Genomic DNA, 27,905 nt, shown 5'->3' with positions numbered 1-27,905 from the left:
AAAAAAAGGAAAAGGAAAGAAGGAAAAAATCGACCGGCTCTGGAAATTTTCTTTCTATCATTTGTTTTTTCTCTCCGAAAATACAAAAACAAAAGCCGGGATTGAATTAAAAAAAAAAAAAAAAAAAGAGTGAACTGCGATCGAACCCGTGGTTGGAGATCTCCCTACTCATCTCTGGTATCACGAAAAGCCGAGCGTTGGAGATCTCCCTACTCATCTCTGCTTTGACCTCCTCGGTGACTAGTGAGTACAACAAAATTCGCATTATAGTATATAACAGACTACTTATCCGAAAAATAACTCTAAAATAAGAAGTATACAGTATACTCAACACCCATCCTTTTGAGAAGAAATAAGAGGTTATGTATGGTTAATACAAACAAACGTCAGAACTAACATCTATTTTTCTCTCCTTTCTTAGCTATCACGCTCTATGAACAGCATGTGCCACATGTTCGCAGTGTCCACCGAAGGTTATATTCCACTAGTCGAATGCCAGTATGATATACTACGTACGGCATATAAGGGGTTCGCAAAGTTCATATCAAAGACAATGTTCTCTTGGTATGCTATGCAACACCTATATGCTCGTCAGATAGCTATTAAATCACATCGAGGCGACACGACATTTAAAGAAGATCAATTTCTACGATACGTAAAGAGTGACAACTACTCTATACCAATGGCACTTGACGAATATCTGTGTTCAATAGGGAACATTGACTACGCAACTACTAAATACCAAGTGCATTTCCCTGTCTGGCCAAACAATCATGGACATTTTGGACGAGTGACAGATAAAACTCATTATAAATATGAAACTTCACTGGCACCACGAGTATTATCTCAAGCAATCTTGGAAGATCTAATGTACACGAGGGATCCAACCCGAAGCCGTAATTGGAATCTTCCCGAAAATCTTCGACCTATAGAAGAAAATGCAGGATTGCCGACTAAAAACTTGCTCGGATGGTGCAGGTCTACCACTCTCACTACAGAACAGAGAGAAAGTCTCGAAGGGTTAGGATTAGATGAAGACAACTTCGAAGCTAGTATTCTTCAGTTCCAAATGAATGAGGGACTTTTCGAGCGTATTGCTTATTTTGTAAGAGCTTCAGAGAAGGTGATAAACCTATCGAACCAAATTTCTGAATCCGTTAACGGATCTGTTGCTCCAGTAAGGTGGCAGGAGCGTGACGTAACAAATCCTGAAAATTTTTCCCGTACGACGGCTTACCTAGAACGAGAAGTCTGTCAATGCGGACCAGTTCAGGAAGTCACTGATGATCGTGCTTTGATAATGGCATTGAGAACCAAAAAAGAGCAAATTATTGACAAGCGCTCTTATTCATGTTATGATTTCGGTGAGTACTTAGCTGTACCCGACACATGGCATGACACGAGAAACAAAATCTTTGAATTTGGTAGAGCTGATACATGGAACAATTGTACATATCGTTCTGCCTATAGAGGCAAAGACGATGTTAGGACATCCTGGATAAGGAAAGGTTTGTTGAAAAACCATTAACCGAGATGACACCACAGTAAAACCGGAATATAAATTATATGATAGGACCAGACCTACCTCAGAAAAGTTAAATCCCACCACTTGACCGCATGTTTAATTCGGGATTTAACAGACATGTATTTGGCATTAGTATGTTTCTGAATGTTTTGTTGAAGGATGAGGATATTTATGTATGAATAATGTATGTGTGAAATCGTTTTTTTGTATAGAATAATTGAATGTATACATTTCTTTACCAAAGAAGGTATTTTCGTGGTTAATAAATACATTAATGTACAATTGTGCTTGGAGGAAGATTCTTAATTAAACCAGAAATACCTCTTGGAAAAATATAGAGATACAGATAAGTATATAAATCTCAAGAAAAAGTAATAAAAATATAAATTTCTTCATTGGAGTGAACAAGTTGATTGGTTCATTTGTTCTATAAAATATCGCGATTTTGATCTTTATAATACTTCAGTACAATGCATGCGTTTGTTCCACTATCATATATTAATAATAACAATAATAATATAAATGTGTTAATAGAAACGCGATGTAATTGCACCATTCAATTACATTTAATGATACCAATAGTAATACTCACGAAGATTTTTTAGTATTATATACTAAATCCTAAATTTTAACACTCTGTAGTGTATGTATTTCATATCTAATATTATTCAAACTTAACAATGGACGGATCGGAAGAACTGATTTCTGGGCTAACTACATCTCAAGACTCACTGCTCGTTTGATATAATTCTCGTCAAAAATCTCCCATTGCAACAATGATATTTGACAATGCTGTTCTTGCGTCACTTTCTTCAAATACAGCTAATACTTCCATAGCACGCTGCGAGTGCTCTTTTTGTAACTGTTTTGTCAGTTCAACACCAGGTCCTGACACAATAATATCATGTACCTGTAATCCATTTCAACATGATTGAACATCAAACTATTATAAAAAAATAAAAGAGGAAATTCACTGAGTAGAACATATTCCATTCTATACCTTGGTGTAGTCCACGTTCTGAACAGATTCCAGTCCTTTATCAATTTCAGTTAAAATAGTGGGATCATGTTCGATATGAAACATGACTGGTGCAGAGCACAAACTGAATGGTACAGTTTGATCTTTACCAGTAAATGGACCCAAGTCTAAGCAAGCCTGAAATATTTTGTGAAGAAACATATGGTTGTTTTTGCCAGGTAACATGAAACTTTACAGCAAAGAATACTTTGGAGGTGAAGAAGCTGAAAAATTTATCGACTAGAAAGCGCAAGTAGAAACTACTTGATTTGATTACAGACAACGCTTTGGTATGCAACAATAAATGACTCAAATATATTTTAGAGACCTTTGCTTGTTCTAATGAATTCAGCAACATTACCTGCCAGGCAAGTGCTAAATGTTTTCCAAAATTATAGCCTTGCTCCTGTATTTCATCGCTATGACCAGCCAGCTTCAAAGTTCCCTGACAAGACTTTCCGAGCAAAGCACCAGCACTCAGAACATTCCTTAGTGTCCATTCGGTAACTGCATATCCAGTACGGTCTGCAGGTGGTATAGATGGTAACGGATTATTCTGATTATCTCTTCGCCCAACAAATTCAGCTTCTGCTAAATCGCGAACTGCACTTGACATCAGTTCAACAAGCTATAATATCAAAGAATATTATTAAAAACTAAATTGGCAAGGTGTCGACAAATTTCGAACTAGCGATTAACACTGAAGTACACACCGTACACTTACATCTTGATTTCTGAGTGCAGCTAACTCTGCGCAGCTGTTACCCAGAAGATAATCACCACTCAAGAGGGCTATTTTGTTACCGAAAGTCATATCATTCATTTCAGATGCCTCTGGATAAACTCCAGGTTGAATATTTACCAAACCCTTATGAACAAGATGACTCGTCCGTATCATTTCCGTAACCTCAGCTAATGCTCTCTGACTGTAACGTAACATTACAGACTATATGATGAATCTAAATTAAATGTTGCTAGATTGAATATCTTTACACCTCCGATTTCTTACCTATGTAAGACTCCGGCAGCTTTGTCCTCCTCCATATCATCAACACTTAAATGACCAGCTGCTTTCGAAATTAAAAGTACAATGAGGCCCCAAGCCTGCATATTATTGCGGCCATTATATATGAGACTCCTGCAAAATTTTATAGAAAACTAATTTAGCTAAATGTGAAATTTTAAATATCATCAATAACTATTTACTGTCCCGTAGTTATGGTATTAATTAATAAAAAATGCTACAATCAGATGAATAGCACAATACTTAGGGTATAATACGTGTTGCAACTGTATCGAGTGCGAAAAGATAGATGCAATTTGAGGCAATACATTTTTGAAAAATAGAAACGTTTTCAAAAGATGATATAAATTATGACAACAAATAAGCCGATCATTTTTAACAACTGTTTAAATTGTTTAAATAATTTGAAACGAATATCCATGGAACATTCAATTTACGTTCGAAAAAGAATAGAATCACCCATTAAATATTTCCTCTTGATGAAGAGACCAAAAATGGCCTCTTCTTTGGATCTTAAGGTTGAAAACTTGAGAAATAGCACAGTGCATAGCACAAAGTGCAGTTTTAATCGCAGTTATTCTTAAATTAGAAATCATGAGAAGAGAATAACTAATTTAAATATATTGAAATATTAATATATCAGAATTTGGAGTCCAGGAATACAATGAAAAAGAGACAAGTGATTTTGTCTTATTACTAACCAATTTTATATAAAATTCCTACGATTGAAAATATATTCATAATAATGTTTCTGTAATTAGTAGCAATTTCATATTGTGCTGCTTAAGTAATCACCTTTACGAAATAAATGGTAATGACTTTGTTCAGACTTATGTAAGTGCTCCGTACTTACTTGGCTGTTTTCAGAAGGGGATGATTAGATCCGACTAACTTTCTTAAATGAAGAGCAACATTGGCAATCTCGTCGCTCAGAAGCCATCTCAAGCTCAAAAATGATGTCGGATATCCGACTATCTTTTCAGCCTCAGATACAGCTCTATTCCAGTCAGGTTTTGGATTAGTCGCAGTTTTGACAGCAAATCTATTTCCCTCAGTTTCATGAAACTGTCTTCCTTGGGTACCGATCACCTTGTATTGATTATATAATATCGACGATACTGCGTTACTTCTTCTCAACAAATTTGCGGTGACATTATTTACAGACATTTTAGTGAAAATAAATATCCTTGTGAACACCAAGGGTAGCAAGAAAATTTCACTCCAGTGTCGGTCGACCGTAGGTTTATTGACTACTAGTTAGTTCTATACTAATGCCTCATCAAAAAAGACTTTCTCTTCTGTCCTGATTTCCAATTGTTGAATTCTAACCTGAATTCCATCGGTATCCGACACAAGTTCACGTATTCATCAGTCCTTTCTTCCTGTTCGTACCCCTTACACGACCAACTAATTATGGAAGGAATGTCCGAAAGTATCACCATGCATACTCCGTTCGCGGAGAAAGTCCCTTCGAATGCCTACACGGACATGTGATGTCACATTGCCACGAAGTTATTTTGTGCATATTGCCAACGAGGCGGGAGTTGTTTGTTATTTATACACACCCACTGTACGTATGTATATATCGTTGGGGAAAGTCGATTCTGACCCCCTCTTTTGCCGGGTCAAAATTAAGGTTGGCTACACAAGCTCTGACCAATGACAGTGGCTCATCGAGCAGGTACAACGTGTGTTATGCAATAGGCGTAAGCTAGACGCTAATGCTGCCAACCTGACTGTCCCAGGTGGTTGTAAAATGTGAATTGCGAATTCGCTTCTTCAGGTGTTAAACTAAATTTCTTTCAAGATTCCTCAGGCAATTGTGATGAACGGCAGGTGTATATTCAACAGATGAGATTATCTTGCTCGAGAATTATCGTAGAAATAATATTTTTTTTCTTGATTTTAATTAGTTTTTTTCAACAATCTGAAAATACCTACGAAATTTGCGGTTTCGTTTACATACCCAACCACTATTCCGCTTACCTCAATAGTGCTCTGAAAGGCGCTGTTATGATACGATAATGGGGAAAGTGTGACGTAACAAATTTCAGTTTGTTATCATCAATCATATGTATTTCACATTTCATAAAAATATTATTCGAAGTATCAGTACATTTAATATGATTATTACGCATCATTACCGCAATATATACAACTATTTTCAAAATCGATAGCAAATACATTTATGTGCATAATGTGACGGAACATTTCTTTTGTGATTTTTAATTGAGTCTAAAATCAATTAGTAATATTATAGAATGCAATATTATAGAATGCGGTTATATAAGTTACCTTTCTTTTTATTTATGTTAATATAATAATTTAATATAATAGAAATCAAGCGGGTATACAAATTTGTCATGAAAATTTTTTAATAATTTTCTACATTATGGATTCAAAAGCGCAGACGGGAGTTAATTTCTTACTGTATTCCGTCTTGTACAATGGGTCTTTTAGACGGATCACCCGTATCTCGTAGGTATAAAATTTAAACATAGTTCTTTTTGTTATTTTTAGAAGTCGGTTTTGAATGAGCTTCGTTTTTTTGTTTTTTATCGTTTGTCACGGAAGACGTGCCCATTTAATATATAAATGTCGTGTTTTCTTGTAACAACTTCTATCAACTGCGAAAGATCAATCGAGGGAGAAAGATGTTGGAATTGCCAAAGGTATGTGCATCTTGTTGACTTTGATTAAGAAAAGAAATTTATCTAAAAGAAAAATGTATTCTGACTAAATAGTAGACTAAACTAGCGAAATCCGAAAATATTACGACATGCATTACACATTATCTAATCATGAGTTTTATTGACGCGGAGTTAAATTTATGCAAGAATAAAAATGTCATTCGAAAAACTACAATACGTTAGTATTTGACCAGCGAAATTAAGTTCACTTATGCTCGTTTCCACACCACCACAAACAGTAGAGCATCCGGCGCGTTTTTATTTTACGTGGTATCCCCAGTAGGCCTAGTCCACGGAGAATACTTATAAGATCGATCTTACGTTCTTCGAAAAATTGCAGATGACTTTTTTTCACATATTGATTGTGGTAAATTGTTTTGCCCAATCAATTTGTACTTGCGTATATTCAGAGTTTATACGAAATTTTTCAGTTCATGTAACCCGCTGACTATTTATTATTGATGAAAGATGACTGTTTTGATTATGGATGAAAGATGGTTGTTTTAATAATGGATGAAAAGTGATTGTTTTTATTTTATATGGGAACGGCGATTGACTTTAGATGTTCGCGCACGGGTGTTTTTTCTTGGGAGGTATGAGATAATCACTTAACTGGAGAACCTGGTGAATACGCAAAACAATCAACAGCTAAACCAAGATAGAAAACACGAAGCGCTGTAAGACGTTGTCATTCAACTATCGAAAGACGATGCAGAAATATTTGAAGAAATGGAAATAAATCGGAGTCAAATAAGCAAAACCGCTAAAATACGACAGAGCTGTATAATTCTACAGTGAAATACAAACCGAACATGACTAAGAGCGACTCGAGAAAAAAAACTCTGACACTGAAACGAAAAGACTGTGAAGCCATTCAAAAAAAAACTACAGCTGAATAAATTTTAGCACACTTTGTGATCATGATGATTCTGAACTACACCACTATAAATATATGTATCATTGAAAACAAGATGACTGACCCTGAACCAGACCTAAACCAAACCCAAGCCTGAAAAATGGAACATTAATTCTTCAGTACAGTCAACAAAACTCAGTTACCTGGAACAGCTGAAAAAACAATTAGTGATATATGTCGAGATAGACAAAAATGTACTTAGCTTAGAAGAGTAAAAAATATAATTAACAAAAAGAGACGAATTAATTAGCTGAAACAGACAGAAGATTTGATTAGCTGAAAGAGAAAGAAAGTTTGATTAGCTGTAACAGACAAAAGGTTTGATTAGCTGAAACAGACAAAAAGTTTGATTAGCTGAAAGAGATAGAAAGTTAGATAACCTGAAACAGACAAAAGGTTTGGTTAGCGGAAACAGACGAAGGTATGGTTAACATAATTACATAAGATCACACACTAGCAAAAAATCGGTCGAGTCCAATATGATATTCACTTTAATATTCGTTGCGTCGGTTATTAATTTTATTGACGAATAAAGAACATTCTGAATTTTTTTAATCGACAGCTCTTTCTGCGTTGAGTTATTAAAGTGAATATTTTTTTCCACTGAATGTTCTATGGTTCTAAGTGCATTTGTAAGTTGAGAAATTGGTTTTGTTGCCCTGAAACAGAAGATAATACGATCAGTAAAACGAGTATTTCTGTACATTTCAGATATATTTCATAAATACTTAAGCCAAAATTCTCCACTATCACTATACACTACAGAGATTTATGTTCCTGCGCATTGAGCGCCGGTTTTCAAATGCCGCGCTTTCTCTCATAACTAAAGGGTATCAAGTCCACGCGCAAAAGGCTGCATGGAACTTGACAACTTTATTATTCGTAAAAAAATTTAACGAAGAGATAAAAGATCAGTATATCGAGAGTGCGTGACTCTTTTATATACTGTTTGTAAAATCGAAGGGCAAGAAAACGTGTCCGATTCCCGTTAGTAATTTACGCGCAAAATGCTGCGTCCAATTCTCGTGATTAATCCACGCGCAATAAGGCGCGATAGATTAAACGGTCAAAAAATTTGTAGCATCTGGGACCTGTTCCAAAAATTCTGTAGATACACAATCCACATCTGCATCTTTTTCAATTAGATACATTGCTATGCGGATTGTTGTTCTCAGAATACAAAGTGATATCGGGAGGGAGGTTGGAGGGCATGCATTATTGTGTGGCGTGACGGTCGGCGGTCCTCTTCGACGCGAAGTCTTCGAGCTCAGCATCTCTCCCCCATCTAGCGTACCACGGAACGCGATAGATGGTCCAGAAATGCGTTTTGCCCATTCAGACGATCACAGAGATCAATTAAATGGAATACTGATTGGTAATGACTAAATAATTGAATTGAATAACGATTGAAAAATGGTTGCAGAGTGATAAGAAATGGTAAATTCAATTTCGTTAATATCAAATGCTCGCAAATGGTCGAGAGACTCGAATACGGAGTCTTTTGGGAAACAAATTTCTGTGATCGTTTGACGCTGTGGATTACAAAAGTTAGTAACATCACGGCTCATCGCGACCTTCCTACCCTCGCCTGCTTCCCAACGGAACCACCCAACGGAAAAGAGAGACTCTCACACACACATGCATAAGCCCCTCCACTGATCCCAAAACGTCCACCTACCTACCCGGTTACCTATATTCGATCTAAACGATTCTCCATTTTTTCCAACACACATCATTCTTCATCATTTGCGCCGTGGTCACTGACTTACACTTTCGTTGTTTACCTGTTGGGAGTAAAATGTTTTTGTATCGTAGTCTGCCTACTGAGAATACAGTATCGCGGTTGTATCCCGCTAACCCTCGTATTGTGTGTATGATTTTAGTAAATGTCGGCAGACTATCGGTACATTAACCTTTTGTAAATTTGATTAAAAACATGCTGTATGCCAATTAGCATTTTTCTAAGCGAACTAAGCCAGCACTTGATCAATACTTGTTGGCTGTTAAAAAATTGAAAATGATATATAATATAAGATGCAATTGGATTACGTTACGTTATGCCAGAATTTGGAATTTTGTCGATTTAACAATAATGTAAATAATTGAATTCGTTCAAACCTCAGGTGAACCCACCACTTAAACGACATCGGTAAATTCAAGTGTAGATTTTTACATCAGTTACGAAACGCAATCGGATCTCGCGAGTGTCGAATAAGCGATAGTTACCTGTCGCGATGCTCATTCCACTTTTAGCAACGTGCAAAATTTCTAACTTTAAATACGCAACAGTAAATTTAATTGCGAAAAAAAAAATTATTAGACAAACTCAAGCACGTTGCGATCGCGAATGAGCCTATCCATGCAGCTCAGAAATCGAAGATTTGTGTAACAGTTGTTACCGCCACGCCACGTGACAGAGGAATCCCAGGGAAATACCCATAACCTAACACGTGCAAACTCACCAACGTTGCCGAGAAATAGAAGTTACTCGGAAGTCTCTGCTTAAATCTGTGGAAAACAGAACAGAACACTTGAATTAATTTAGCAAATTGACTTTTCAGTTTTTAAATTAATTATTACTTTTGTCTAGTTTCATACTTATGCATTGCATGTTATGCAAGAACAAAACTTCGGTTTTATATATACCACCTTGAATTATTAATCAATAATTAAAATAAGTATCGTTACCTTGACTCTGGGCTGCACCACACTTTTGCACGTAGTAGTTCTTGTAGCATCTCAGGTGTATTGGCGAAGCGACGCACTTTTCACGTAATTCACATCTTCACCAATCTCTTATAATCCAAATATCCGCATTGCAATAACATTCGATTCTACACTTGCTTTTGGTGCTGTAGCTGTCTGTTTGAACCGGCTTAATAAACCTGCTAAAAACGCAACTGCGCATTGGTGGAAAATCAGCCAAAAAAATAATAAAATTGATACTCGACTCACACAGACAAAAAGACACATCACTGATATCTCAAGTTACACAAAAAAATGTAAACTCGGGAGACGAAATCCACCTTCAAAGTTTGCAGGATGTTTTCTATCTTAGTAACTCGGTTTTTTTTTAAACCTACACAATGCTCCTCGTGTATTATTCACAGACGAGTATGGTGGAAACACACTGATCGAACAACCTGAACAATGCGGTCTGAATATTGAACCGATCCTGAGAGCACATGATTTCGCTCGGCTTGCTCGGAAACGACTGATTGCGACTGATGCCTGACGGAGCTCAGCAGAGTTAAATCAGTTCTCTGAAGGACGGAAAACAATAATTCTCCCACCCTCTCTGTCGCTCATCCCATGGAGTGGGGATAGCTACACGCACCTGCTTAGCTGTTTTTCCCTACTCGTAGCCCGCATTCCATGGGTAGAGCGACAGAGAAGGTGAGAGAATTAGTATCTTCTGTCCTTTAGAGATCCGATTCAAATCCGTTCACGGGATGCTTACGCCGTTGCATACGCTCCTAAGGCGTCATTTATCTCTATGGCCTCAACGGCCGGGTGAAAACACCACGTAAGCTACGCGCAATGTGATCAAATGTTTAGAGGATTACCGTAATATGCGACGTCAGGAGAAATTTGAATTCTGGGGCCACTTACGGCGTTGACTGAAGGCAGTCAAGGTACGAAGTAAGCGCCACCTTGAAAACTCACCACACCACCTAGAATTTGCTACAAGAACTTTGACACCACGATAAAACGTCACTTGAATTGCTCTATGTAGGAACCACGTATGCATTGTAGTCTATGCCGCTGCAGGCATAAAATTTTATTTATTTACCACCAAAAATAAACCCACCTCGGCGAGATAAAATAGTATCTGATATTCTAGTGATTTATCACGATATTATAGAAGGATTGTCGGAATTCTTTATTTCGGTTAATTAGGAGTCGATCGTTGATCTGCTGCTATACCTCGATACGTGAGGTATATTCAATTTTTATCTTGCGGACCTTCTACATCCAGTTATTATTGACGAACTGTCAGAATAGATTGACTGTCAAATAATAACTTATTAGCTGTTGAGACAGACTTGTTATTTGTTACGTATTGCAGCATAGAAGCCGATGTCTTAGCGTTTTACGATACGCAGAATAGTGGATTGGTTCAAGTGCTCAGACTAGTTTTGTCTAGTTGTGCTGTTCTAACCTCAGAAATTTCAACGTGTATTGTTTTTCACCATATTTTATTCTTTCGCTCGAATCCATCAGGGTGCAATTTGTTTAACTAAAATTGATCTATGATTTTCTGTCAAAAACACACTACTGCTAGTGAATATTTCATTCTCATATAAGCCTATACCGCGGAATGATTTTCTGATCAATGTCAACAGTCATGTCCAACGAAGAACGTCTGCATACGCTGCTTGCTGATCTAGGAAAAGCAACGTTAAGGGGAGTGCGTAAATGTCCAAAATGTGGTACGTACAATGGGTCACGTGGGCTGAGCTGCAAGAACAAGTACTGTGACGTGGTGTTCAAAGAGCCGGGGGAAAAACGAAAATTATCAACGGAAGCTTGTAAACTTATAACAGGATCAACTGCCCAGGTCTTTTCTGTCAGGGTACGAGATAAAGGTCCTGATTATCGTGGATTCGTACAACTTCCTGTGATTAACACAGCAATGGTTGACGAAAATTCCGCCCTAATAACGCAAACTACTGCTTTATGTTTCGTTGACACTTGTGAAAGAAGTTTTAATGCAAGTGTATTAAAATGTCACGTAAGTCTGCTTGAACACTTTTTAAAGATTTACTGTTATGAATTACTCTCAAATTTTTAATTTACAAATATTGTCTACGGGAAAAGGATGCGTCTGAATTATCCATATCAACTTGCCAACACATCCAAGCTGCGCTACGTTGCTATGCCGAAGCTCAACCATTGACTCTGCGTAATTCAATATTGTCATCGTTAAATGTCAATAATGAAATAAAGCAAGAAATATGGCTGCTAGCTACGGAGACATCGGGTCCCTTGGTGCAAAGAGTGTCAAAAAATATTATGGCAGTCAAATGTAAAGCATCACCAAAGCACCCGCTAGGATACTTACATTTCTCATTTTTCGTCACTAAATTGAAGGACAGAGTTGAGCACAGATGTTTATGCAGTTGTTCCGCCTTTAAAGTACGTACTTGTTGTTTCTTCTAATATTCTTGCGTAAATTATAAAATTTGTAAAATTATAATTCTTTCTAATGCAGAGTACAACAAAGTTTGGGGATAAAACGGAGGTGTCACAATCTCAAATTAAACGTTGCGTGCATTTTTATGCTTGCATATGTGCATTTGCTAGTGATCCAAAGCTTGCTGAAGAATTTGAGTACTACGTTAATTTAGATCAGGCTGATCTCAGTATACAAAAATCTATGAGCACCGAGTTTCAAATTAACGAAGCTGATAAAATTGTTGGAATGGGTAAACGATGCTTTTTAACAGAAAACTTTATATTCGTTGTGTAATTCTTATTCAACGCATAAGTTCAGTTATGATCTATTTTTTCCAAATATGATACTTAAATATTTGCCTCCTGTTTTCAGATTTGGAGAGCTTGACAGCTGATGAAACTGATACGCAGCTGTTAATATTTCGAGATGATACGATAGATTTGGATACTGCAATTTTACCTCATAATATTGTAGAAAATATTGAAGTAGAATGTGATCATAATTTGTTAGATGATGCCAATATTATTTCACAGGTAATTAATTAATCGTATGGATATTGCAAATTCTGTTGTGATTTACTTTCTCTTGTATATCAACGTTATATACCTGTGAGTTATGTCTGATTTAGAAACACATTTTGCTTGAACATATCCATTGAAATAGTTACTTATATCTCTGTGCTTTACAAGCCATATTAAAAATATATGTAGGTCATAATTTGACGCCAATTTTCATCAGGTACATAATTTGGAAGTGATAGACCAAAACTCGGTACTGGACGAAGATACAGTAAAAATTCTCGATAGTCAATCTCTAATTGACACGAAGTATAATGTGATAAATGACAGCCAGTATCTATTAGACAATAACAATGTCAAGATTCTTGACAGTGGTACAGTCAAAATACTGGATGCTCATACCGTACTAGATGCTGATACCATGAAACTTCTGAATGGAAGTACAATAATAGACGATAATACTGTTCAAATAATCAATGGTAATGCAGTAATACAGTGCGGTTGTGGCGATATGATAAGCTCAGACAATACTGATATGCTGCAAACGAGTGGGAAGAGGAAAAGAGATGAAAGGTTACCAAACCTGTCTTCCACAAGTTTAAATAATTTGAATTCAATAGAGCCAAGAAAGGCAAGAGCAAAGCCGACGGTTATTAAAAAATATCATAATTCATGCGAGAACTTGGACGAAAGCAATACCAGCTTGTCGTTTATCAAATGGCTTGCTTCAATAACTGAAAGAATAAATCAAACAATGCATTTTCAATTCGATGGCAAACCCGATCCTTTGGTATTTCATGTGCCTCAAATATTTTTCGATTGTCTCCGAGAACGGATATCGTGCGGTGGTAAGAAAAAGAGACTGCCAAATTCGACAACGGCTTTTGTTAGAAAAGATGGGGTACCTCTGGGCACATTCACGAAATACACCTGGCATATTACGAATATACTTCACGTGAAAAGTATTTTTGAAACTCCGATTATGCCCCTAGAAATAACTAGAAGTTTCGTACAAAATGCTGACGGAACTTATGAATTGTACAAGCGGGAAGAAACGGAAATGGACAAGTTTAAAAAAACTGGTAATCAACCGTTGATTAAACCACTAGAACTGAAAACGTACCTGAAAGTCGGTGAGTAATTGCTTGCGATACTTGAGAAGTAAGATTTTCAATAATATAATACATCATTAATTATTTGCAGGTAATACTTCCCCAAATCAAATCGAACCAACACCATTTTTGATCGAATGGATACCGGATATATTGCCGATATCTAAAATAGGAGAGCTGAGAATTAGGTTTGAGTACGGTCATGTTAAAAATGAACTTACTCAACGGCGAAGAAAAGTTGCTTTGTTGAAAAATTATTGAAATCTAAGATAATTTCTTAATTTACTCATTCCTTTAGCAGAGTATGAGCATGGATTATCAAAGTTAACATTAATCAGCGTGAATTGTAGAAAACTTATTTGCAATCTTGATGTATTATTAATCAATTTATCAAATCATGAATTTTATAAGTTGTATATTACGATGCAAGCAAAGGTATAGCGGGTCTTTATTATCAATCCATTGTCGTATGATGCCCGAAGCTGCATCGTATTTAAGGATGAAAGCTCACTTATTTCCTGAGCCCCTTATTGCGTGCGTTAAATTTCTGAAAATGTGTGGGATTTCACGATCTAACTCATTGGCATCAGAAAGTTTATCATTTCGGGCAAATCATAAGAAAATCAATGACTGCTCATTTGTTAACATAAAGTGAATATAGAAAGAAATGCGGTAGAAAGCAATACTCTTAATTAAATACGGTTCTCCTGGAGCGTTATAGATATTTTCTGCCACTAGAATGCAACAATATGTTTGATACTTTTTTCTCCAATACGTATGCTGAGGGATTAACTATGTTGCAGTAGAATAATGTGTTGTGATTGTGCATACTTCAACAAACTGATATAATTTTTTTGGTTCCCATGTATGGTATAGTTTTATATTAAAATCGGAATTTAATTATGAATTTTCCGAAGCCAGTGATACGTGCATAATAATATTAACGTGACTTCGTGTGATTTTTAGTTTTCGAAAAATCATTTTCATATCATATAGTATCATCATATTTATTTTGTAACATAGCATAATTTCGTTCAAATTTACTGCGCGAGTAAACGTGTTTTGTTTTATTTTATCTGCTTCTACAATCAGACTTGTACACCTATGTATAAAAAATCACCTGTATTTAAATCTTGTTTATTAATCTACGTGAAAAAATTACAAACTTCTGAATTTTTGACTATTAGTTTATTTAGTGGTCGAAGTAGTAAATGTATAGTATTTATGATGTAAATACTAAAGAAAGAAACTGTGTGCATGGAAAAACAATATTACTCCATTTACTGTAACTTAAAAAACCCGATTTTTCTGCTAATATAATTTTTCCATCAACAGTAATATGACCTAAGGAAAAACAAATAAAAATTGGAAGTGAACCATTTCTTACTCACTCTGATAAATAATGAATATGCAAGACGGCAACTACGTATGCGTATATTGGGATTCTGAGATTTTTGGCAAAAGGCCGATAATTATCATTTCTATGCGGTACCTGAGCGCGGGCGTGGGAGTGTGATTCAAAACTAAATCCATATCATCAATCCAATAGAGAGAAGGAACGGTGAGTAGACGTCGAAATTAGTAGAAAAAAAAATAACGTTCACTAAATGCATCAGAATTAATACATCAAATGGAATAATTCTTAGAAGTTTAGTTCCAATACTGATAATCGAGCTTAGACCTTGGGGTTCAAGCGAACGCCAATAACGCGAACGACGATAAACCTTTGAAAATACTGTCACGCGTTGCGACTAGATTTTTAATTAGCATTATATTAATTTATCGCGAATTATATGCTCTGAAACACGGTATTTTCATTATAAAATATTCCGAACGTGATTTACGCAAGTCTTTATTGACCGGATGTCACATATGAAACCGGAAACTTTCCCAGCCGGGAAGGAGAGATAGTCGCGCACTTCCATTTTCTCGAACCTTTTGGCCGACGGTGAGCACGTGTTTGAATTGCCGGCGGTTCTTAGTGGAGATTATCGCCCCTTATATTTCCCGTTTTTCATAATACGAAGTAAATCAGTAAGCAATTGTGACCGTGACTGAGTTATCGAGGAAGTGATAACTCACAAGGGAAGCCAAGATGAACCCGGAGAAGCTGAAGAAGCTCCAAGCCCAAGTGCGGATTGGAGGCAAGGGTACACCTCGCCGCAAGAAGAAGGTAATGAGTTGGTTTATGATAATCCGCGTTTTGTTAATGTCACGGTGATATCGAGTCCGTTTAGGCGTGACAAGTTGCCTGTTGACGGTTAAAACAATCGTGAGATTCGAAGAACTTGTACCTCGCTGCCAATCACAAAGAACTTTCTGTTTTTCACTTTATTAAACAAAAAGGTCGCGAATTTTTTTTGTGCTTTATTTCTTTTGGCTTCATTTTTATTGTTTTACAACCAGCCGTAGTACCTGAAATCGTTTGATTGGTACTTTGGTTAAATATCGGATGGTTGTTTCATGTGAAGTGGTTAGAAAATGTGATTCATGAGTTTCACGCTCGAATTGAGAGATTATTCTCAAGGCTAAGCAAATATTAACGACTCTCTACGATTACCATCACTCAGAACTCATTCTCTGTAACCAAATACTTTCAACTCAACTTCGTTTTTTGTTTTTTGTTTTCAAATTTTGACCTGTGTAACTGGTTTATGATTCCAATCAAATTAGTTTACGTGCACTCAAAGTAATTGAGGTGAACACTTCACTTTGTTGACTGGAAAGCTTGATTACACTTGTTTCAATTTATTCAATCTAAATATTTTCAGCTGGATAATCATCTAGCTTCAGCATCAAAGATACAAACTTTTACAGAAAAAGTCAAATATCATTTAAAACATAACTCATGTGTCTTTGACTGGCACATTTTATTTGATCACGGTAAATAAGGAAAAACAGTTTGATACATTTGAGTGACTGTTATAGGTTGTTCATGCGACTGCAGCAACCGATGACAAAAAGCTACAAAGCTCCCTGAAAAAGTTGTCGGTAAACACGATTCCCGGCATCGAAGAAGTGAACATGATTAAGGATGACGGAACTGTCATCCATTTCAACAATCCTAAAGCACAAGCAAGTCTTTCGGCAAATACTTTTGCCATAACTGGTCATGGAGAGAACAAACAGATCACTGAAATGTTACCTGGTATATTGAGTCAGTTGGGACCAGAGGGATTGACTCAACTGAAACGATTGGCTAGCTCTGTCGCTGGAAGTGCCGTTGGCAAAGCTGCACTTGAAGAAGACGATGAGGTTCCAGACTTGGTTGAAAACTTTGACGAAGCGAGCAATGAGGAGGTAAAAACTGAGCTTGCTATACTTCATGGGTTTGACACTCTGAGATCCATTTGCTCGATTTGGCTTGCAAATAATTTTCATGTTTCGATGTGGAATTTTGCTGTAATCGTGTTGATAGAACTGCTTCAATTCACATTGTCTATAGGTGGCACCAAAGAAGGAGACTGATGAAAAACCAGCTGAAAAGCCTGTCGAGAAACCAGTTGAAAAGCCCGAAGAGAAGAAAGAAACCATAGCCCCTGTACCAGAGGAAAAAAAAGATGCACCACTGGCAAAACCTGAAGCTTAAAAACTGTGGTGAGTAATTATCATTTAAATTACATGTTGAACTGTTCGTTTTGCGTAACTTCTTTACTATATTAGAAAAATGACGAAATATGATTTACAAGCACGAAAAGTTCTGTCTTGCTTAAAGTCTGGATTTTATACTAGCTTTGAATTTTGATGTTATTTTTTAAAAATAAAAAGATTTGAAAATTTGAAAATGCAAAAAATATTCAAAGAATACTTAAACTATCAATGAAAACAAAATAAATTGAAAGCTTTGATATATACTTAGATAAAATATTTTCTGAGATAGACTCATTTATGTTCAATCCTGTTTTTATTTTATCGTGTACTTGAATAGTTGGCGAAAAAATGCTTCATTTATTTATTAATTTAATTTCTACCTTGCCAAATAGTTTGGGATGAACTACCAGCTATACGTTTTCTTTACATTTGTGTTGTATTTTTTGTTTTTTTTTTCTAAATTTATGTATGTATGTATGCGTTCATTTAAAAAAAGAATAGTTCACAAAAAAAATAATTAGGTCATACTTTTTCTGTCTCCAGTTGCACAAAAATCTAGCTTATACCACGGATTGAAAACGATAGAGCTGTGATGTCGCCCGTGCCAAGATATATTTATATGTAGTAATAATACTGGAACTTAATTTTCTTTAACATTTGTAATATCTCCTTTCAACGAAACTTTTTTTTTTAATACTTCACAATTATTCCAAGTTCTAATTGTACCGATCAACGATTGAAATGAAAATTTAGGATGAAATTTACTTGAACTTTCATCAAAATAATTTATCTAGACATATCTAGTTCATTTAAAAAAAATAGCGAGAACAATTAGGTTTAAAAAATTCTGGACGTATTGTTGATTATTTCTGAAAAAAATAAATATTAATAATTGAATTGTCTCTTTTGTAACGATACGTGTTTTCCAACATACAGGATATGTTTTTTGTTTTATGGTACTATTCAATAGGTAAATGATTCAAGGAAATGTCAGACAACCGAAAGCAGCTTTTTCTGTGCTTGTTAGTTTTTTTTCTCCATTTTCTGTTTACTTTTGTAAACATTGCTTCCATCACTCCACGTTTTATTTAATTTAAGTTCGTTAGAACTATTTTCAACTTGTTAAATAATAAATTGTGACATTATTCGGCATTTCAGGAGCTGGACCACACGAAGCAGTTTTAACAGTTGAGTTGTGAGGCATGCTCAACCTTTACACAACATATAATACACACTGACATACACCATGATACATTTATATAAGTTTAATGAACGAGGAAAAAAAAATCTTAAAACAGTTGGAAAGTCAGAAGATTTGAAGTGATACTGTATTTTACTCATTGTTTCATCCGAAATAAATGCTACTTCAAATCGACTCTGCAGTTTTTTAAATCATCGATGCTTTTTTTACACTTTCGTTTTTGTTTCTAATTTAACATCTTTAACATATATATGCAAAAATATATCACAAAACAGATTTTAGCATCTAATGGCTGCTCACAACCTTGGATTGGCTATAATGTTGTCATGACTCAATGCAACAAATATTTTTTTGAGATCAATTGAATCACTCTTGCAGTGCGGTGGTGATTACTGAACTATTTATGGTAAAAACAATTTTGTTTCTAGTTACCTTAAACCCGTACTGCAAATTGCACTATAATGCAGTAAGTGAGATGTTTGGCCAGGTGAAAAATTACTCGTGCTCTAGGCATTTGTCTGGTGGTGCTATTTGAATATCTGAACTCCTTAGAAGATGTAAGGAAACGATGAAAAAATATACTAGAGAACGCTTGATAAGCCCTTAATTTAGTCATGTAAGTTATAATCACTATCATTTTATAAAATATTCTGCATTGTGTGACAATTTGTTTTTATTCTCGCGGGGGGGATGGGTATAATATTTTGTAATTCTAATTTAACCGTTAAATAAACAACTCTCTGATGAAAATGATACACTCAAGTGTTAGTCGATTCTTTCAATCTGCATCTAAAGATAGAAAATTGCTTGACATGAAGCAGTGACTAGCATTGCGTCGTCCAACATCCTTACTATTTTTCATATAGTATCCTTTATCTGTTAGAGTTAAAAGTTTTTGTTGTGGCATCCATCGACTAAGACGTGTATATTTAGTCCCCAAGAACTGCAGTATTCACTATGAATAAAACCGTTTGAAAAACAAGACATGGATTTCCCGTATCTGCAATTTCGTTTCATTTTTTGAGACTGATTGTCAGTTGCAATTTTTGTATTTTTCAAATGTTACCGTGTGGCAAATTGTAGAAACGTTTTGAATCAAGTGAAACCAAAACAGCAATTACACTTCAAAATATTCGTATCTGTACAAATCCTTCAACTGCAATTTGATGCTGTTTATAAATCTAGTTATAAATGTATGTTGCAATTGTTGGCTGAAATTTATATGTTGTAATTATCTGATCGATACAGTTCTAGGTACATACATTTGATTTAATTGAAGTGAATTTATTGGATTAATGGGACTATATTTTGGAATCATTTCATGTTAAGCACTATCTCATTTATGAGTTCCAATTTTATACTTCGTTTTTGAAGAGTATAGTATTTGAGCCTATTTTGTCTGTTTCATGAAAGTAGAAAATAATTTATCCGACACTTTTTCAATGAAAAGGACCAGTGGTATATACGTCCAGCATGAACTATGTATCTACGTATAAATGCAGGCAATTTGCGTCGAGTCAGGAAAAATTGCTAGATAATGAGGTAGTTAGTAATAACAGTCAATAGCATCTGTCACCACATTTAATAAATATATTCTTTAATTGAAACTTAATAGGTTCGAACTTGTTATTCGGTTTTTTGTGCAATCAATTCACTCGTATTACCATATGTCTATTATCGAATCCTTCGTCACAAAAAGTAGTCATATCGGAAATGATCTGCACCTAAAACATTAATACACTAAACTCAATACTTATAAAATGATCTGGGAAAACCCATGAAAGGTGCGTTTTGAAATTACCTCCCACTGTTGTCAACAATCTTTTATCAGCTTTTATCTTCTTTGCGCCGCCGAGTTTTTGGGCACCTCTGCCTCTGTCCTAGGGATTTTGCAATGCTGCCAACTAGTTTCGGAACGCAGTTAACTTAGAGTTACAGAACGAAGTTAGCTCAGGTTAGCTTAGAGTCATTCCGTACGTTATTCACATGTTTGTACTTTTGACGGAGAAAAATTCATGTCTCAATTGGAGGAAAATTTGTTTCATAAAGTGAAAGTGATTAAAATCTGTGAAATGGAAGGAATGACCATCAAAATTATTCCTGGTGATAATTCTCTGTTTAGGGCAATTGCCCTATTGCTTGTTCAATACCAAAGAGAAACATACACAGGTAAGGGAAAGCATTGTTTTACGCGTTGTATAAAATTGGCAAAAATATGAAGGTTACACCGTAGATGATGAATCGCATCGGGTGTCGATCCAATTTTCTGGTGATTATAAACGTTACGTAAGTATAAATGAGACTCGTGCCGGTGATGTCGAACTGACTGCTGTGGCAAAGTTTTGAAAATACATTCACCATCGAAATTTAGATGCGAAACCTCTAGTAATTATTAGAGTCTATCTAGAGTCGAGCCCAATGTTTTCGGTATGATATCAAGAATTTAAAATTACCCAATAACCCTTGCGAATACTGCGACTAACGTAAACCGAATAGTACACCTCAAACTTTTGTCAAATTTTTATTCACTTGCTCCCAGAAATCGGAACGTTTTTACAATTAGAAGTCGTGGGAATACGTTCGAACTTCAAAACGTTATCTCAACTGGTATCTTGAAAATATGCGACGGAAGTGAAAGTTTTTCGCCGTATATCGATTTAACGATGAGATCAGCGAGCGGACAAGCAACAAGAGATACAGATTGCTCTGTTTGTTCGATTTGTCATTTGAATACCAGCAACAATTTCCAAAGAGCAAAGCTGCCATGCGTAGTGGGGATAATTTTTTGACGAGGTATGTTCGCAGTTCAAAATAAACTTTATACCTGTACAGGTACGATCGACTTTACTCTTCTCCGAGCGAGACGGTGGCTGGCCGATCGAAATGCGAGATAGTTTGGTAAAAGGACAGAAAGTTAGAGGGACTGGTAGACAAAAGGAAAAGGGCGGGGGAAGAGAGAAACAGGTGTAGTGGGGATCCATACGCTTCAGGACTCCTCCTTCGCCTCGTTCGTACGTGGAGGGATCTTTCGATCCTTACCGCGATCTATGGATCAGTCCATGCCCAACCGTCCATCCTATACGTTTACCATCTGCCCGTCGGTGTAACGACGGCCGCCCATATCCGCGTGTTTGTTGAACCACTTTTTCCAATTATCGGCGAAAGAAAAAGAAAGAGAAAACGTAATTGATTTATTTGTGAAACAGCTTACCGCGTAGTATGTAATGTAAATAAAGTGTTCCGGTTCAGTTAATCAGTCTAATCAACTCTTCGAATGATTCTTAACTACATATCTACGGTTTCATGTAGGTCGTCCATGGATTTGTTTACCTCAAAGCTTAAATCGTACAGAAATTTTCTGACCAACGTGTGTTTCTTTTCATTCCAGTGATTCCTGTTGAGATTTTATATTCCTCAAATTATTGGCACCTGGATAAGTGATAGAACTCTAGTGATTTGAATGCGAGGCTGTGCTGTTTCGGTTTCGTGTCAAGTGATATGAATACTGGTGTAAGATTATGCCGAGACCAGCGCGTGTAAGCACGCGGCTTTTATTACCGTGCTCTGAATACCGAATTCTTACTTTTTGACACATTGTGCAGTGTTTGTGCGAAATTGTAGTGCATGTAGTTTAGCAATGATATTTTCTTGCTGTTTTAGTTCTTTTTTGAACACATTTTTTAGTGAATTTTCTAGTGATTGGGATTAACTTACGCGCCTCCTGAACCACTGTCAAGTAGGACAGGTAAATATAAAATTCACTTTGCTGTATAGTATTATCTAAAGATCAATAATTGCATAAAAGAACTGCAGTTCTCAACCACCAATTCGTTCAACGATAAAATTCACGCAATATTTGATTCCGGTTTCCACAAAATACGGCATTATTCATGTGCTATAAAACCTCGCAGCTCCTCGTTATAAAATATTCATGAGCATAGTGTTAAAAACGAAACAAATAATGAAGTAGAATATTTCATAGCGATCCAACGATGCATTCGATGTCGAAGTACAAGTTTCATACGCACGTGTAAAATTTATTGCGTTGTTTTTTATAACAGGTAAAATGCGAATACAGTTTCGTGATTTCGATCGGCTCGAGATGCGCGTAGTAATACTGCTAGTATAGGCGTGATGAATAGACTGCTACAATCAACGCCCATCAAGCATGGTGACTAGATAGTAAAAATGAAAAAAAAAAAATACAACGGTAACAACGACTAAAAAAGCCTGATTCTTCGTGCCTGGTGTAAAAACTAGTCGTGGCGAGAGCAGCTTCGTTTCGGTAAATCATTTATAAAAGTTAAGCATCTTCCTGTGTGTAATGGAAGGAAATTAATTCACAACTGTATACAATTCAGTCATTCAATGCCGTATTACATTGCCTGTAAATACAGACCTTTAGTTACCAAAGCGTGGCAGAATACTGGCTGTTGTTTCTCGCACGCTGGAATAGCGTTGACGCGCATACGTATTCGACGCACATCCAGAACATCCCGTCGATAGGTATCGGTCACCATTCGTCCGCCGACACTCCCCGGAATGTTATTTGTAATTCTCGTTGAAATACCTGATCGTTCTGTAAATCGTATACCGATATATCACCAGCTAAATCCAGCAGCAGTAATTATATTTCATATTTTTTCCCAGCGGGCGTCTTGATTTTTTACTCTGAAATAGAAGGATTAATCTCTGAGAATGATCAGTAACCATTTTACAGCTTCGATAGTGACTTGAAAAACGTTTCTTGCGCTAATTACCGTTTATTTCATTGTCGTTACCAATTCGCAGCGGATTTGTTGCTTCGTCGAGCAGAAATTTCAACTCCGATGAACAGTCGAGTTTGATCCACACTGGAGACAAAAACACACTTCCGAAATATAATTAACTATCTCGAAAACGAACATTTTCATGTTTTATCGATATTTGATTTTGTAGTGATGTGTTTATTAATGTATTGATCGTTAGTATTCACGTGCTCTCGTTCGTTCTGAGTAAAGTCGATCCAGATTCTGCATAAAATAAGAAAGCCGATTAATGCGTTAGCGTGAATCAAGTGTATTATCGGAGTTGTGAGACCGCTTGCTTGTAAGAGGATTCGAAAAAGCTTGATAACACAGCGTCGAAGTCCAAGGCTGCGCAGCGAGATGAAAATAATGAAAAAATTTCAAGTGTGAAGTTTGACACCCATTCATCGTGAAAGATCATTCATTAAAAATACACGTTGAAGACGTCTCATGGATGTTTATAACGTTACCGCGTATACTATTCGAGGCCTCGCCCATGCACTGAGTTTTCGGCGGGGGAATTCCTGGTGCGTTTCCATCTGGGATTAGAAAACCTGTTCGCGTTAGTATCAACTTGGGGCCCAATTCCCTACAGCAGTACGTCGTATGTATGCACATGCCTATATAAATGCATTTACATCAGAGCAGGTATCGTCAATTGTTGTCAATTGTTCCTGATTGTCGATGGGTGCTCAGAATGTGCGACTGGCCAACATCGCCGGCCATGTCGGTATACGTGACGCAACGAATAGGACAACACGCCTCTGGTTACGTGTGGCGAACAACCCGACGCGCATTCTCCATGACCAAGCATTCGGCGTACTTCCTTATGTTCAAATTCGCAACGCCTAACGAACCTGCTGCAGAGCCCGGGAGCGGTTGGCTTGGGCGAAAGAACCTTGGAGCCCGCAACCCCTGCAGGGGCATTTTTATTGTACTCTTGTATAATTCCGGAGGTTGTCGAGGTGCAAGGAGAGCCTCACGAGTAAGTCGTAAGCCTCGACTCTACGGTTACAGACCTTTTCGATAATTTCAACGAGACGATCGTTTCACGAGCGATTTAACGAGCTGCAATTACAGAACATTTCGATACAATATACTCTCGTAATCACAACCGCGATTGCTATCTGCTGGGCATTTTTGGGTCTGACGAACGGGGATCCTTTGAGAGCAGTTAACTATCTCTGATGCCTCAATCTACCGGGCAAATCAAAACCGAACCGAAACCGAAAATTGTGTCGAAACGTCGACGGATGAAAAATACGACTTGTTGGAGTTGGTGTGAAATCGGTAATATTGCGACTGTTTGCCTGAAATGTGGTAACGGCTGTCAATAAGCCGGAAGTCGAAGCTGTGCCAAACGCACGTCAACGAATGTCCTCAAAAACCTTTTGAAGAAGGCAAGCCCAATACAAAAATTATGCATCATGAACTCTCCATAGCGAATGTAATGAGATCAAAAAAAATGTGGTAATTATCGAAGTTTCATTTTCGCTAGACTATTATTTGATCACCCAAGTCAATTTACAATTGACCTGTACACCAATTCCTGAACTTTCTTCCGGCAATAAGTCCACCGTGCATTACTCGAAACGTTTCAGATTTTGTGCTCCAGTGTCTAGTCGTGGTGATTGTTGCGGTATGTTGACTTGCATATTTTGTGCAAAATGTAGCATTCCATAAAACTCGAACACCGCGACATTCGATACGGGAATTACGTTCCCTGGCGTAGCGACTCGTACCTTCAGAGCATAACAGTTCCTCCTGCTGCGGCTGCCATCCTTCCGGGTTATGTGTACGTGTAATATCATTGAAATTAGAGCCGTGAAAATGAGGTGAACGTTTCGCGAAGCTGGGTGTACGGAATATGTAATTCCCACATAACGATGTGGTTTCCAGCGACCGTTGCCTTCTGCAAATAAATTCTTGAGCTCGTTCAGGACGGACGGCTATCCGTTGGTACTTGAGTCGGGTCTGGAATAGCACAGAATCCAATTTCCAGGGCTAAGCAATTTGATATTGCTGCAGCGAAGGATTTTCTATAACTACTCTTTATTACGTTTCTGGACGTGTGCTGCACATGCATTTACGCAGGCTCGGATGAGTGGCTACATGCTGTGCACTCGGATTATATTTTGCTTTACACGATTCACCGGTGTACCTAGGTACGTCTAACTGTCTAGTAAATTGGAACAGATAGTCATCTTGACTTCCATATTGAGAGTGAAGTGCTGTGACCGAGTTCACGATACGCTGTACCACTTCAAAATATAATCCCAACCTTAGATCACGACGGTTGTCATCGGACTGAGTCCATCGAGCGGTAAATTTTCTACATGTCAATGCATCTATATTCGCACCAACTTGCTACGAATGGAACTCTCAGAATGTTGCACCATCATTTGTTCTGTGTCTTTCTCACGGTATAGGTTCAGCTGTATAGTTACACAAGTTACAGGCTAGACTTTAAAAGCCATGAATCTCACACTTTGGAGGAAGAGAAAAAGAACCAAAAAAATAATTCGATGAAATATAGGAAACGCAGCATTAAAGCTAGAGTGGAGCAATAGCCGATATACAAGGGATGAGAACGGGCTGCCTATGGTCTCTTCCAGCTAATTTCATCCCGGCGTCTTAACGACGGGAAATGAATTACGGCTACACAGTTATACCGCTTTGCCGCAGTAAATAAGAAACAGCGAACCATCGCGAATACCAAGTCCTATAGTTGTTCTCTGGAGTAGGTACTATAGGTATACCAGTTTACTCGGGTCACTATTTTGCTCTGTATCGTAAACTCGGAAAGATTTTTCTCACACAACATCCGCGGCGCTAGAAACCCGTTAACAGTCGTCGCCGTAGGGAAATTGAAATATTTCCCCTAAGGGTTTGTTGAAAGTGCAGTTGTACCTGCAGTCGTTGCACGTAATATGAAATCTGTCTTCTATTTTGCACAATAATGATCATAGGCTGATCCTTCAACTTGTAGTCCACGGACTTCCGGACATGGCTTTGCACGCATTGCAACCTTCCGGCAATGCAATTAATAAGAATGAGTCGGAGAAATGCGAAACAATTCTTGGTTTATCTCGGCACTTCAGTGTGGTGCCGATTTCTAATGCTTTCGACACAACTTGGGGAAACTGGAACAGGTTCGACATCAATGATACATCCTTTTCCACTTAGGATGAACCTGGTAGCATGAGAATCGATCCTGGAACATGGCACAGCCACGGAATGGGATGCGGATTCCTTGCTAAAATCCATTCCAAGATTCGAACCATCCACCACTTTACGTTATAGAATCTGAATAACTAGAACTCGGATGTTAGAACCCATTCCTTTATGGTTCGTGAATTCGTGATAAGTTCTTAGGTGATTCGAGTCGATGATAAAAATTTATGAAAAATGTCTGGCTTCGTAGTCAACTTGTACTAACAGTGTCCGAATATCCTTACCTGGTGAAAATGATTTCTATGACGAACTAAAAAAAAGGCGAATCTTAAGAAATCAAAATAATCATATTTTTTTGTAGTTTTTCCGTAGAAAACCAGGGCTCTTCATGAATATATATGAAAATTAACAATGTTTCACGTAAATTCACGAAAATATACAATGTCTGTGAATCGTAATAGTTTTTCGTAGATTTTGGTTGAATTTCTTTCAAACAGGCGATTGTATAACTTGGAAGTTTATTCGGTTCGCTCCATGATTCGGATTAAGAAATTCCTAAATACGTACAGGTTCGAGAATCGCGGTATAATAGACTTGTCATCACGCCCCTGGGCGAGGAGTCAGCTATTGATCGATGTAAATTAAACGTACGTTCAATTTTCTTGGTTCACGGTACCTGTAATAAAAATTAGCATATTTACAGGCATGGGATCACGCTTGACTGATCGTACACGAGAGAGATCGCCTCTGTAGTTACCTTAAAATTAATGTTATCGATCAGAAACGTATGAAGCTGCCCTCGCAAGGGACGAGGTTTAATTTCACGGGATCCGTACACCGTGAAATAAGAAATGTACCATGTGTTCTTAGATCGGATTTTTGCGCCTGTAAATGTACAGTAGCTGGTGGTTCGAAACGCTTCTCATCAACGTTACAAGGAATTCAAATATTTCAAATATTTTGAAACAAGAAAATTTACTATGGCAATCAGTTACGTCTTCGGAAAGTAAAGATTAAATCTTGCTTCCAACATCGTAACCATTATCGTTTCGGTAGCACGAATCTAAAATTTGTTATTTCACTATAGATATACTTTTGTTTCTGTTTTACGATGGATCGCGTGATTGAATTACTATACTAATTACCATCACCTAAGAAGTAAACGCACAT

The 27,905-nt window shown here is 37.0% G+C and overlaps 5 protein-coding genes across 8 annotated transcripts in view; 4 read left to right on the top strand and 1 right to left on the bottom strand.

Moving 5' to 3' along the window:
- The first annotated feature begins 133 nt into the window (after positions 1–133).
- LOC124310155 (uncharacterized) lies at positions 134–2,273 on the top strand. The gene is made up of 2 exons (XM_046773868.1): positions 134–243; positions 422–2,273. Exon 2 carries the CDS (start codon positions 434–436, stop codon positions 1,526–1,528), a length of 1,095 nt encoding a protein of 364 aa, XP_046629824.1. The 5' UTR covers positions 134–243; positions 422–433; the 3' UTR covers positions 1,529–2,273.
- On the bottom strand, positions 1,230–5,135 carry LOC124310149 (all trans-polyprenyl-diphosphate synthase PDSS2). The gene is made up of 6 exons (XM_046773856.1): positions 4,421–5,135; positions 3,553–3,681; positions 3,268–3,469; positions 2,905–3,171; positions 2,526–2,681; positions 1,230–2,435 (listed from the first exon to the last, which is right to left on the bottom strand). Exons 1-6 carry the CDS (start codon positions 4,732–4,734, stop codon positions 2,280–2,282), a joined length of 1,224 nt encoding a protein of 407 aa, XP_046629812.1. The 5' UTR covers positions 4,735–5,135; the 3' UTR covers positions 1,230–2,279.
- Positions 5,136–10,944: 5,809 nt separating this feature from the next.
- LOC124303389 (uncharacterized protein C2orf42) lies at positions 10,945–15,528 on the top strand. Its single transcript, XM_046760530.1, has 7 exons — positions 10,945–11,113; positions 11,520–11,908; positions 11,995–12,312; positions 12,389–12,602; positions 12,725–12,885; positions 13,091–14,003; positions 14,074–15,528. The coding sequence occupies exons 2-7, from the start codon at positions 11,522–11,524 to the stop codon at positions 14,241–14,243; spliced, it is 2,163 nt and encodes a 720-aa protein (XP_046616486.1). The 5' UTR covers positions 10,945–11,113; positions 11,520–11,521; the 3' UTR covers positions 14,244–15,528.
- A 362-nt stretch (positions 15,529–15,890) lies between these two features.
- LOC124300652 (transcription factor BTF3 homolog 4) lies at positions 15,891–19,525 on the top strand. Of its 2 annotated transcripts, XR_006907277.1 has the most exons (5): positions 15,891–16,155; positions 16,911–17,282; positions 17,428–17,579; positions 18,117–18,197; positions 18,732–19,525. XR_006907277.1 is itself a non-coding variant. In XM_046754951.1 (4 exons), the coding sequence occupies exons 1-3, from the start codon at positions 16,078–16,080 to the stop codon at positions 17,569–17,571; spliced, it is 594 nt and encodes a 197-aa protein (XP_046610907.1). In that variant the 5' UTR covers positions 15,893–16,077; the 3' UTR covers positions 17,572–17,579; positions 18,732–19,525. The 2 variants fall into 2 exon arrangements, 1 of the variants encoding a protein (XP_046610907.1); XM_046754951.1 differs by lacking the exon at positions 18,117–18,197 and having other exon boundaries at positions 15,893–16,155.
- Positions 19,526–20,752: 1,227 nt separating this feature from the next.
- LOC124310201 (ankyrin repeat domain-containing protein 6) overlaps positions 20,753–27,905 on the top strand; it is an 85,194-nt gene continuing 78,041 nt past the window's right edge. Inside the window, exons 1-2 of one of the 3 annotated variants that reach the window (XM_046774016.1) lie at positions 21,812–22,079; positions 22,163–22,519. The gene's annotated coding sequence lies outside the window, so the exon portion shown is untranslated. Of the gene's footprint in view, positions 20,944–21,811; positions 22,520–27,905 lie in introns of those variants that run through there. The other 2 variants (XM_046774021.1, XM_046774014.1) reach the window with 2 other exon arrangements.

This window comes from Neodiprion virginianus, chromosome 1 (assembly GCF_021901495.1).
Source record: "Neodiprion virginianus isolate iyNeoVirg1 chromosome 1, iyNeoVirg1.1, whole genome shotgun sequence".
NCBI lineage: Eukaryota > Metazoa > Arthropoda > Insecta > Hymenoptera > Diprionidae > Neodiprion > Neodiprion virginianus.
Note: the sequence above shows the minus strand (reverse complement) of the source record. Positions and strands in the feature narration are given on the sequence as shown.